Source organism: Anabrus simplex, chromosome 1 (assembly GCF_040414725.1).
Source record: "Anabrus simplex isolate iqAnaSimp1 chromosome 1, ASM4041472v1, whole genome shotgun sequence".
Taxonomy (NCBI): domain Eukaryota; kingdom Metazoa; phylum Arthropoda; class Insecta; order Orthoptera; family Tettigoniidae; genus Anabrus; species Anabrus simplex.
The window spans coordinates 287127423-287141299 of record NC_090265.1 but is presented as its reverse complement, the minus strand read 5'-3'; the positions used below and the strand labels follow the sequence as shown (position 1 = coordinate 287141299).

Genomic DNA, 13877 nt, shown 5'->3' with positions numbered 1-13877 from the left:
GCTTCTTATCCAAAATACGGAATTGTCCAGTAAGATTGATAGTCAGGGTAAAGAGTTGAAGAGTGCATTGAGTTTTTTAAGTAATGAAATATACAGTATTAATAGTGAATTAAATTAATTTAGTATGGAATTGTCCAGTAAGATTGAGAGTCGGAGTGAGGAGTTATATTCCCTGAGTGTTGAATTGTCTAGTAAAATTGATAGTTTAAGCAGTGCTGTGAATGGTAGAATAGATGAATTAAACCAGAAGTTTGGCCATCAAAGCAGGGAAATTCAGAAAGTCAACAATAAGGTAGAAGCTCAATGCTTCGAACTGGCTGAGAAAATTGAATGCTGATTTAATGTAGTTAGGAAGGAATTTGTTGTAAACAGCAAGGAATGTGATAAGAGAATAAAAATAGTGTGGAAGATAAAAGTCAAAGAAATAGATAGAATTAAAACCAATCAGAATGTTTTAGCGAAGCAAATAGATGGGAAGAATGAGAAATTGGAAAAAGACCTTAAGTCATTAGAAGACCTCAAGTCAGTAGAAGGAAATGCCAGAATGGTAGTGGAAGAAGGAATTAAAGCATGTCCTGTGAAGTTAAACCAGGAGATCTGTCAAATTCAAGTAGGTAGTAGTATATGTAGTAGGTACGTATCTTGTATGAAGGACTCTGAATTACCCAAGTTTAATGGTCGGCAGTTTAATCTGATGGAATTCTTGAAAACAGTGGAGGAATGGTTTTCCAAGAATCTTGACGATGGTTTTATTGAGTGGAATATGGTTGATGAAATGTTGGATGTTGTATTTGTTGGAGACGCGAGATCTTGGTTTCAAGTTTATAGACAGGGTATTTCGAGTTTAGATGAATTTAGCAAATATACGTAGAGCTCAGGAAGGTGTGTCTATGACGGAGTATTTCTTGGCGCATGTTCTGATCAGCCAGAATATTGAAGGTCTAGCATCGGAGGGTGATAACCTATAGTCCGCGAGATGTTGAGGCATTTTCCTGAGAAGGTCAGATTAGCTGCATGTATTCAGAATATCATTACAATTAAGGAATAGAGCAGCTTTTAGAGAGCTTTGATGCTTTGGAAGGGCAGGATGGGACTAGGAAAAGTGAAGGTAGGAATTATGGGAATAATGTGAGACAAGGTAATAAGCTAGGTGGAGATAGGAATAATCATAATTTCAGTCATTCTAGGCAAGGGAATCAGGGTGGTAATTACAGAAGGGGAAACAGACACTCTAATCAAGGGGAATAGGAAAGTAGGGGGCATACGGATTAAAGACCTTCAGATCAAGTGCAGAGACATGATAATAGTGAACAGGCCACGTCAAGTATTTTAAACCGGAATCGGACTTCTTAGTTGGGTCAGATAGGTAGTCCGATACCAAAATTTCTATTCGTGCAAAGTCTGTCAAACGCACATATTTCAGTATAAATTATAACACTATTAACATACCTGTAAAAGAATATACACTATTATACAAAGAATAACCTGTTTCATTCTACAAGAACATCCTCAGATTCTATCAAATCACTTAAATCATGTGTATATATGTACAGTATTGTTTACGTTATGTAAACTTTTCAGTGATAGAGTTAGGTGAAAATATGAACCAGTATCAACAAATAGTGATTATATGAGTATTCAGCAATCACCGTATTAATGAAAATACTTCTGTACTTATCTAGACTGCCAAAGCTTAGTCCGTTATCTCCAAACACTATTTCAGGACTGTGTCTTTGGGGAGTAGAGAAATATTTTTATTAACTTAATACAGTGATGGTTGAATACTCATATAATCATTATTTAATACTGGTTCATATTTTCACCTAATTCTCTATCATTGACAAGTTTATGCAATCATCAAGTCTGCGAAATTACCTCCTTAGGCCTTCTACACTCCAAAATATTTCATTTACTCTGTTTATTAGAACTCTCTTCTGTACACTCCACTATATTCTTCTGAATTTGCAAGACTCTCACTGCTGTAGGCAATGCATAACTTTTGTCACGTGATATCATTGGGGCTGCTTTCACTTGCAGTACTTCCTGAAGTGTCTGGTATTCTTTTTTCTTCTATTCTATTATGATGTCACGTTTATGAAGACAACAGATTTTTTCCTTGTGCTTTTTACTATCTCATCTTAATAATGTAATCATTTCCCCCTTCGTAGCCATCTCGGACTTCATTTGGCGAATTTTAGTATCCATATGTTTGACAGCCATTTCATCGAAGATTTCATGTCCATCATGTTTTTGATTCTTAGACCATGTAATTATCGTATGTTCATTAATTTTCTTATCCCTGCAGGTATAACACATGTCCATATCACTAACATGACTCTTTTTTTCTTTTTCACTCCCACACTTTAATTCAGAATACTACTACTGCACAGGCCACTTCATGGTCTGTCACCATGCACTGTCAGGGTTGGAAGAGAGCCAGAGTCGACTAAAGTAGGTCGGATAGTTATGATGAAAGTGAGGAGGCTATTGTTTCTACATCCTTATGATTATCTGTTGATATAAAATAATATTCTAATTTAGCACTTGGTTCTGTTTATTGAATTTATGCTGTTGAGTTAAATACATGTGTGATGCAATAAACATCATAGAGAGCAATCATTTTATGGTTAGGCATAAATGGGAGGTGTAATTGGTGGTTTGAAAGGTCAAAAGCAAAGATTTAAGGTTATTTGTAAGCATAACGAATATTAGTTAGCAATTTTAGAGCATTTCTGCCAAGTATCATTGTTCAGAATCAGACTATGTATATTTATTCATTTAAGTAAAAACAGGATAAATACTTGCACAAGAATTGTGTGGAGATTTCCCCCCATAACAACTCCTATTTTCATTAATATGTATTCTTAGAATATCTTCTTTCAACATTACAGCTGAGCGTCGAGCACAATTAAACCGCAGCAGATCAAGAACGGGCCTTGTTGGGAACTCCTTGTCTGGAAGAGAACTTTCCAAGTAAGTATCATAAGATCTTTGTTGGTGCCTATTATTGAACACATTCATTGTTTCTTTTTGTGTGTGTGCGTGTGTGTGGGGAGGGGATGATTGCAACACCTTTCATGCAAGAATGCGAGTTTCAGTTTATTGAAGATTACTTTTTCAGGTTTACAGTACAGTATGCACAGGTTTTGAAGTATTCAGTGTCTGACAGTACTCAGAATATCATATTGTTCGCTGGGTAACATCTTTAGGTACATACACACACATCCTGTACTTATTCATGTGGACTATCATGGGAGAAGCAATCATCATCCAGCTATACATTATTCAGCAACACTTGCACTTGTTCACATAATTCTGCAGGACTTCTAGGTTATCTTACAAAATTAGTCAGGAGTTAACCCATCAAGAATGAGGTTTGGTGATTATTCTGGCTTTTGAAGTTGTCCAGCATGTTACAAAGCATGTCGAGTAGCATGGGCAGCATGTGGGCAGGTATTATCCTCCTAGAATAGTGCAGTGCTCTCCTGTTGTATAGATAGCAGCAGCATCAGTTGAACAATGTTCTAAACATACCTGGTATGGTGTTATGTTCACTCACAAACACTAAAATCAAGTGAGACCTGTATATCTGGTTCTCCATACCATGATTCTGGGAGTTGAGCACGTATTGTGCACGAACACACTCTGTGATAGGTTGTTTCCCAGGTGTACATCAGATTTGTAGATGACTATCATATATCTGTATATATAAAATAAAAGTTTTGTCTGTACATTGCTCAGAATTTAAAAATAAAGGAATTTCTTTATTGGACGTGTCCACAGTAACAAGGAAATGTACTTTTTAATTTCTCATCATCTCTGTATGTATGTATGTATGTATGTATGTATGTATGTATGTATGTATGTATGTATGTAAGTATGTACATCATAAGAAAATGGCTGAAGAGAATTTAATGAAAATCGGTATGTAAAGTTGGGGAATGAGGCCCTACAATCTAGGATATAAATAATTGTATTCACACTGAGTAAAATGATAGTTTAGTGGGGGAAGGTCTAAATTGTTCCCAAATATTTATGCTATTAGTGGTCCTATCGATAAATACTCCATAACGAAAGTTGTATAAAATTAAATTTCCAATCATTTATTTCTTGTACAATTTTACCATACTGTCTATGATAATAGAGATATTAATTAATTTTTATTGCTAAGTCCATATCAACGCCGAATCACGTGAAAATGCTTGAACAGAATTGAATGAAAATTTATATGTAAAGTCTGGAAATAAGGTACTACAATCTAGGCTGTAAATAATTTTAATTCATGCTGAACAAAATGTTAGTTTAAGGGAAGGTTTCTGAAATTAAATTTTTTAAATACCTATGTCATTGGTTCTATCAAAAATTATTACATAACAAAAGTTACAGAGAATATAAGTACCATACCATGATAATAGAATTCATGAGTTTAGATTTTTGTTGCTTAGTACATATCAACGCTGAGCATTGCTAACATGCAAATATTGTTTAATCATGTTAACTGGCAATGATTTTTGTAATGAATGTCTTAAGGTATAGAACCGTGTGGTTATCAGTCCATATCAACAAGGAAAATTGTGAAGATGATTAAAAAGTTTAGAAAAAATCATAAAGGAATGTTTGCTTGAAGAATAAGACAAGATGGAATCATGACAGAAAGAAGGACTTCCTTTACGTTAGATGCCCTAATGTCACTGAGTCGGAAGAAAACCAAATATCAAGGCCTACCATACTGAAAGCTCATAAAACTGATCAACAATAACAATATATTGACCACTGTTGTGATATGATTTGTAGATAGATAGATAGATAGATAGATAGGTGGAGTTACTGCAATGTCCTGAGTAAAACAGCATGCCTCAATAATGGCGTAAAATAGCTGGGGAGTTAGATAACTTTGCACATGCTGTATAATTGTCCCGTCAACGTCGGGTACTACAGCTAGTGTGTGTATATATCAAATCTTCCCTTATTATTATGCATTACAGAGGGCCTTCCCATCTCCCTGGTAATTTTCTTTTAGCACCTTGAGAGACATGCAAGACAATGGTGTGGTTCAACCGACCAGAGATGAATGCATATTGTCTTGCTTTGAGTAAACAGTTTCATTGGTTTGTATTGACACATCAGCTCTATTCTTTGCCGTAGAAACTGCAGCTCTTATACAAAGGTGGATCAAATATAAACAGGAATTTGAATACACCGGTGCTGTTAGTAATAATTCTGAGGCATTGCTTTGCCAGGATGTTGGTGGGGGTGCCTTGAGAAGGGGTTTGTATACACAAACAACAGTGGAGAGATGGGCTGCTTCATCATGCCATGAGTGAGCAAGAGGTGCACACGTCTGTTGCGCAATGCATCGCTATCAAATTTCTTGCAAAAGAGGGCACCAAACCTTCCAAAATTTTGCGATGGCTCCATGCACAGTCTGGGGAAGAAACACTTTCACAGACTCAAGTGTATGAGTGGGCTAAAAGAAGACCGCGAACAAGCATCACTGCAGATAACATTCGTGACATTATTGGTGAAGATCGGCAAAAAAAATTTGCAAATGGTTTTTAGTTGTAGGAATAAGTTACGGAAGAGTTCAGACCATCATCCAAGATGAACTCCATTTCAGAAAATTATCTCCCAGGTGGTCCTCATCTCCTCAACCAGGAACAAAAATCTTTACGCCAGGAAGTTTGTCAGAGACTCCTGCATCGTTACGAGGGGGAAGGAGAGGATTTCTTGCGTTGTATTGTGACTTGTGATGAAACTTGGGTGCATCATTACATCCCAGAGTTAAAGCAAGCAAGCATGGAGTGGCGGCGAAGAGATGAAGCAGGTCCAGTCAAGGCCAAAACACACCCATCTGCTGGAAATGTGCTTGCAACCATTTTGTGGGACTCTATGGGTGTTTTGCTGGTGGATTTTCTTCACAAACAAAGGACAATTAATGCAACCTATTACTGCTGCTTTTGGATTAAGTAAAAGCTGCGTATCACAACAAGTGACTCCGGCAACCAATCCGAAACGTCATTCTTCTTCTTGACAATGCAAGGCCGCATACTGCCACTTCGACGTGGGGAAAACTGGAGGAAATTCACTGGACACCTCTGGAACACCCTCCTGCGACTACCATCTGTTTGGACCTAGGTGGACAGCGGTTCGATGATGATGCAAGTATAGAAGAGTTTGTGCGCAACTGGCTCCGCGCACGTCCCTCTTCTTTCTATCAGGACGGCATCAAAAAAACTTACCAATCTGATGGAGGAAATGTGTATCAATGGCATGATACTATGTGGAAAATTTATCTCTATATGTGTATTTTGTTTTTGTTGATGCAATAAATTTTAAAAAATAATTCCCATTTATATTTGATCCACCTTTGTTGGATGTACTGTCTGAATACACAGAACTCAGAACTTGTTCTACAAGTATTAGAATGTTAAATTATTATGGTGCTGCAGTTCTTGAATAGAACCATCCAGACTATAATAAACCATAACACAATCCTTCCTCTTAACCTTATGAAACATGCTTTGCTGAGGTGGTTTTTTTTTTTTTACGTCACACCAACGCAGATAAGTCTTATGGCGACGATGGGGTAGGAAATGCTTAGGAGTGGGAAGGAAGCGGCCATGGCCTTAATTAGGGAACAGCCCCAGCATTTGCCTGGGGTGAAAATGGGAAACCTCAGAAATCCGTCTTTAGGGCTGCCGACAGTGGGGTTTAAATGCACTATATCCTGGATGCAAGCTCACAGCTGTGCGGCCCTAACCGCATGGCCAACTCACCCAGTCTTGTATAGTTTGAGACAGAGATAATGCATTGATAAGAGTATTATTACATCATACGATACATGATGGCCTTGAAGTGTGAATCAGAATATGTACTATTCCTCAGTACGTATAGTTGAACCTCTATCTTGAACCTCCATTACCCAAATCTTCAGTATTTTGGAATAACTTCTGCCCTATTCTTCACGTGTGTTTATTTCGCTATTACCCAAAATTTCATTACATAAATTTCTCCACTTCTAAAAGCAAAAGTTTCCTCCCTAGAAGCAAAAATTATTCTGTAACTCAATTTTTTTAATAAGTGCATCCAGTCTTAACCCCCAGCCTAAACCAAAATGAACCTGGGTGGCTCCAGCGACCCCAGAAATAACTTGGACAACCTGAAGAAAATAGCTGTGCAATACAGCTTTTATGGTTTGTGTGTTGTCCTTAAATGTACTGCAGTACATCTTCCTGTAGTACGTTGACCACAGGCAGCTGAGACAGAAAGTGAAAGTATGAGGCTCTACAGGCCATCCCCCTACATTACATCAGTAGCAGGAAAACTTCCAGTATCTTTTTAACCAGTCATCCAAAGTCACAAATAATTGGGTACATATGCACAATTTTAAGCAGAGTTTTAAAATATTTTCAGTATTTTGGAATAACTTCTGCCCTATTCTTCACGTGTGTTTATTTCGCTATTACCCAAAATTTCATTACATAAATTTCTCCACTTCTAAAAGCAAAAGTTTCCTCCCTAGAAGCAAAAATTATTCTGTAACTCAATTTTTTTAATAAGTGCATCCAGTCTTAACCCCCAGCCTAAACCAAAATGAACCTGGGTGGCTCCAGCGACCCCAGAAATAACTTGGACAACCTGAAGAAAATAGCTGTGCAATACAGCTTTTATGGTTTGTGTGTTGTCCTTAAATGTACTGCAGTACATCTTCCTGTAGTACGTTGACCACAGGCAGCTGAGACAGAAAGTGAAAGTATGAGGCTCTACAGGCCATCCCCCTACATTACATCAGTAGCAGGAAAACTTCCAGTATCTTTTTAACCAGTCATCCAAAGTCACAAATAATTGGGTACATATGCACAATTTTAAGCAGAGTTTTAAAATATTATGTAAAAACTTGTGGTTGGGGACCTTATAAAGTTCCTATGATGCTGTGGAAGTAACCATAGATATAAAAATATATGTTAAAAATGTAAACACATGATTTGGTTCATATTCGTGTTCATACCATCAAATAGGTTAAGAAAGGGAGTCAGAATTGATACTTTAAATGTGGTGAAAATCTTGTAAGAGTGTCGGATGTATCGCGTACTTTCGAAGAGGTATAGCACAATAGTATTTGCACGACTAGAGACAGTAAGAACAAGGATATTAAAAAATATAATACACTTACCAAGATTATCCAAATGGAAAGTCATGACAATGATTGGAAGTTACTTGAGCCCATCAAGGTCAGGTGAATTAAAGAATAATTAATTACTACTGAGTAAAAGTAATGATAACAGATTGAGGTTAAACAGGAACTTAAATAATAGGAAAGAAAAAGTCTTGCATGTAAGATTAAATTAAATTAAGATATGTGGGACATTATGTTAGATTCAAATTAAAATTAAAAGAAACTGCTTTCACAATTCAAATCGTAGGATAAATCAGGAATCTATTTCAAAATAAATTAAGAAACGTAGCACTTAATGAAAGTTCCAATCCCAAGATCTTGGTTCAGTTACACCATGATAGTAAAGTAGAAAAATGTTTTTCTCTGACTACTTCAAAAATTATTCAACATAAATCAGAAAAAGATCAGGTACAAATCCCCCAAGTTCCACAAACAACAGATCAGGAATGCGTAATTAAAATAAAACATAGGAGAGAAATTAATTATGAAAAGCCGCCAAGTTAAATAATTACTTAGATTTAAAATATTAATACCTTAGAACACCAAGAACCACAGAAATAGGAAGGACGTACTCAGACTCACATTCTACAACCAGAACAAAAATCATTCAATCAACAGACGTCATATGTCCACCAGCAACAGTCGTATCAGCCGTCAAATGTCAAAACATCATAATCACATACACCTACCAAGGTAACAGGTCACATGACTTAAGAAATGGCTATCTTCCCAAAGATAATCAACCAAGGATAGAACTAGTCATTTTCCACTTGTTCATTCCTCCATTTTCACACAATGTTTCAGATAGTAAGATATTAAAGATTAAGATGCACTCTCGAAGGTATAGTAGTATGGAGACAAACTTGTCATAACATCTTCGAATACATTAATTTTCATTTAAAGAAAACGTCTCCAGAGTGATTAACAATACATAATCATTCTATGAATAATTACATAAAAGCCCCACAAAATGTTGATCACCTATTCACAACAAAGGTTACCAGAAATTCAGTCTCTTTGGTTAATCAGGAAGAAATAGGTAGATTGAAAGTATTTGGATGTCAGGCGTGGGCTGTGAGAGCGGACAGCAGGAAGTTAGATCCCAGAGCAGAGTCATGTGTTATAATAGGTATTGCAGTACGTAAAGGTTGGACGGTAGAACATCTAGATGTAACTAGTGCTTACTTAAACAGTGAAATCAGTTGTACTGTGTACATGGAACAACCAGAATTGTTCGTAGAAAAGGATGTCCAAAGTTATGTATGTAAATTGAAGAAAAGCATCTATGGACTGCCTAATTCGAGTAAAGACTGGAATGCTTGTGTTGATGCTATAATAAGGAAGCTAGATTTTAAGAGATGTATCAAAGAACCATGTGTGTATGAGTATGTAAAGGAGTGGAAGATAGGAAAAGGAGTGTTGTATTATTGGCTTGTATGCTGACGCCATACTTCTAATAGGTGACAAAGAGGTTGTTAAGTTGGTTAAAATAAGGTTGGTAGATGAGTTAAAGATTAAAGATCTAGGGAAAGCAACAAACGTATTGTCAATAAAAATAGAACAGACAAAAGGAGGAGTTATGTTGAGTCAAAGTTTATACATTGACAAATTACTTGCTGATTTTTCCATGAGTGACTGTAAACTGAGTAAGATTATTTTACCAAGTGAGTATTCAGCAGCTGAAAATGATGAGCAGGAATTTGATTGTACCATTTATCGCAGTGCAGTAGGAAGTTTGCTGTCAGAGCTAGGGCTGGAAAGGTTTATGGATATACCTTGTAAAGTTTTTGCTGACAATGCAGCAGCAATTAAATTGAGTAAAAACAATTTTGTGAGTGAAAGGTCAAAACATATTGTCACCATGTACCATGTAAGTAGAGAACTAGTAGAAAAGGGTTTCATTGAGTTTTTATATGTAGCATCAGAGAGAAATGCTGCAGACTTGTTCACAAAGAATTTATCATGCAACAAGCTTAAGAGTTTGTATAAGCTTATAGGTTTGCGATGAGAGGACAATTGATTGAAGTGTAGTATTTTATTTTTTTGAGAAAAGGGGGAGTGTTGGAATGTGGAGGTTTTCTCATAAAAATAAAATGTCATTATCACATCTTGTACATATTTTAAGGAAAAACAACATTGAGGTTATGTGTTGGTAATTCATATTAATTTAGTCGAGTGGTTTATCTTCGTTTGTTTTATTCTTTGGATGTTTTGAATTGCCATGTGTGTGTATTAAATGGTTGTGTGTGAATGAAGCTGGTGTTTCAATGGTATAATTTGATTACCTAAACCAGTGTAACGAGCAAGAAATGAAGATATATCAACAGTATGTCTTAAGAATAAAGGGGTGAATAACCTCATAAAGGATGTTTGTTTTCTCGATAGATTCATTCAGATTGTGATTAAAATTGACTCGTTGATCCAAAGATATATAAAACATTTCTGTGATATTGAGCAGAGGTCCCTTTTTCATAATTTCAGTGATTTACAAGTCTTTACCTATATCGGAAAAATTGTGGTTAGATTTGTGCATGTGTAGAAGTGTATGGCAGAATTCCTGTTATGTTTGACCGCAATAATATGTTTGATGTATCTAGTGTTAAAGCTCCTGCCGGTCTGTCCAATGTAACATGCTAAACAAGACTGGCACTGCAGTCTGTAAATACCTGTTTTACCAAACTTGTCAGATTTATTGACGGACCCTGGATTATGGAAATCAGAAAGATTGTCGTTGATTGTCCTGAACGCTTTATTTACAGTGTGTTTTTTTAAAAAGTTTGTTATTTGGTATACGGAATCGTAGTTGAAGATGAAAACTGAATAAGAGTAGATTTTGGTTTATTTTGAATTTTAGATATTATTTGATTGATGAACCTTCTGTTACACCCATTAGACCCTCGACTAATAATTACAATAGAAGTTTGGAATGTAAAGCAAATAACATTATTATTATTATTATTATTATTATTATTATTATTATTATTATTATTATTATTATTATTATTATTACAATAGCCTGGATCTGGAAACTTGCTTGAAAAAATTAACTTGTGTCGGTTATTGGATCAATGCGACGGATGGTGCTGTTTTTCAAACACCAAACGTTTTACAAATGTAGTCACTGAAATGTATCTATATCGCCGCCTACTCCTAATACCTTGGGTGCTAAAAATTTCAAATGACGAAGTCCTTCATTGTATGGAGAAACAAAAAGAACTGTTACTTACTGTAAAAAAAAAAAAAAACCAATATCTAGGGCACATTATGAGAGGCTAGAAGTACCAGCTATTACAACTCATCATTGAAGGTAAAATACAGCGGTAAAGGTCTGTTGGCAGGAGGAGGAATTCATGGCTGAAGGACATCCGAAGATGGCACAACTACACTTCAGAAGATGCTTTCCATGCTGCAACATCACGCCCGGAGCTGGCTATGTGGACCGCCAACCTCCGCTAGGAGAAGGCGCCTCAAGAAGAAGAAGAAGTCACTGAAGCCGAAGATAAACCTCTAGATTAGGTCTCTGTCTGTACTTCATTTTCATTTATGTGAGAGCATGTAGGGTATAGGGCAGGGATGGCGAACCTATGCCACGCGTGTCACCTAATGACACGCGAACACGATTTCGGTGGCATGCCACAAGAACATAATAATATTTTATATATACGTCTTGTACTACAGACAATACATATCTTACAGTGTTTCACGTGTAAGAAATAAATATCGAAAATCTAAATACTACTTCCATTCGGACGTGCAATATGGCAACACTGCTACACTGATAGGTCCGAAAGTCAAGTGAGAGAGTGTCGTTTTCTGGTGGTTTTGTATACGAATATCGCAAACATATTTTCGGTGCCAAAAAGAACAGAAACTTAGCAAAGGTGGTGATCGTACTTTTCAAGAACTCTGGACAAAGGAATTCGGACTGATAGAAAGATGTGTTGCCTGTGTTGGAAACCAATTATTGTATCCCCCACATTTAATGTAAAGTGCAATTTCGAGACTGATCATTCAAATGTTTGTTCCATTTCAAAAGAAGAAAGAAGAGAGTTCGTTTCACAAAATATCGAACATTACACAAAACAAACAAGTTCTTTTGTATCATCTTTCCGGCCAAGGAATAATATCAGTGCGGCTGTTTACATCTGTCTCACTGCATAGTACAGCATGCATGGGAAAACGATTTCTGACAGTGAGTTGTTGAAAGAAACTGTCTTATTGACGTCCGACACATTATTTGAAAACTTCCCTAACAAACAACTAATAATTAACAGAATTAAAGGAATGCCAGCCACCTGAACTGCTGTCAAGGATAGACTAATAAAAATGAGTGAAGAAGTTTCAGACCAGTTGAAAGCTAATTTGGATAACTCTGACATTTATGCAGTATGTTTTGATGAAAGCATGAATGTGACCTTACAAGCAAGGTTAGCTGATTTTTTCCGATTTCCTTATGGAAATGTGATGGGGGAGAAATTAGTTTAATTGCTGAGCATACAAACTACGATAACATGGAAAGATAATGAAGCTAATGGAGAAAGTGAAGTCCATTCGCAATATTAGTACTTTTGATTTTTATATCTAATATTTATTGTTTACAATTTGTTTTACATCTCAACGACACATAGGTCTTTTGGCAACGATGGGATAGGAAAGGCTTATGAGTGGGAAGGAAACCGCCGTGGCCATAACTGAGGTACAGCCCAACGGAACATGCAATCATATGTATTTACAAGATATATGTATAATAACTAAATAAATAAATGAATCAGTAAATAAATAGATGAATAAATAAATAAATAACATATTATGAAACAATCGGGAATTTAGAAAGGAAATCGCGCGGGGGGGTTGTAGGTTGTAGACATTCCTTATGGACCCAAACATCAAGAGAGACGTGGAGTTGTGATACATTCATGGAACTTCCTGGAGCTAAACATGCCACTCCATATGATTCTGCACCCACATCATACTTCAACTTTGTCTCTTCGAAGATACTTCAGCAAGTTTATCTTCCTCAGGGGAGGGCAGTTGATGTCCGGTTTCAAAGAAGAGACTTCTGATCCACGAAATTAATCTCAATCAGAGGCGGAAAATATGGTCTGAATGTAGATACTAGAAATTCCAAGTGTCTCATAATTACATCACTTACACACAGCCTTGTAGTATTTCTCTCGGTTTTTTTTTCGCTGGTAACTTGTACCATCCTTCAGCCACGTTAAGAGTTACATATATTGTATGTAAGTTATACAACAGTGAAGACATAGTTACTAAATTTAGTATAATGGTCTATGAATTGTGTGGGGTACAATATAACTTCACTCTTCAAATACAATTTACATTATTATTGCGGACCCCTTGGATTATCGTCCGTCCGTCACCCCCCCGAGGGGTCCGCGGACCGCAGTTTGGGAATGGCTACATTAGTCTATTATTAGCAGGATGGAAAATATAAATCATGTACAGTATAGTCTTGATTATCTGACCTAAACGGGACGTGGAGTACGTAAGATCACCGAAAATGTTGGATAATACAGAATAACTTTGAAAATAAACTAAAACAGGAAGGCTACACTGTATTACTAAAACAATGATACATTTTACGGTACTCTATTTTATTGAATTATCACTTCAATTGTACAGTACATGCAGTGTTGAACGAAAACATTCCAAATGTCTTACGAAAAGAAACTTGTCAACA

The 13877-nt window shown here is 36.3% G+C and overlaps 1 protein-coding gene across 3 annotated transcripts in view; it reads left to right on the top strand.

Moving 5' to 3' along the window:
• dia (diaphanous related formin 1) overlaps positions 1-13877 on the top strand; it is a 513998-nt gene that overhangs the window by 496112 nt on the left and 4009 nt on the right. For all 3 annotated transcript variants that reach the window (XM_067134775.2, XM_067134773.2, XM_067134774.2), the window contains one exon: positions 2892-2973. In XM_067134775.2, the coding sequence (XP_066990876.2) occupies positions 2892-2973 (82 nt within the window). The remainder of the gene's footprint in view (positions 1-2891; positions 2974-13877) is intronic.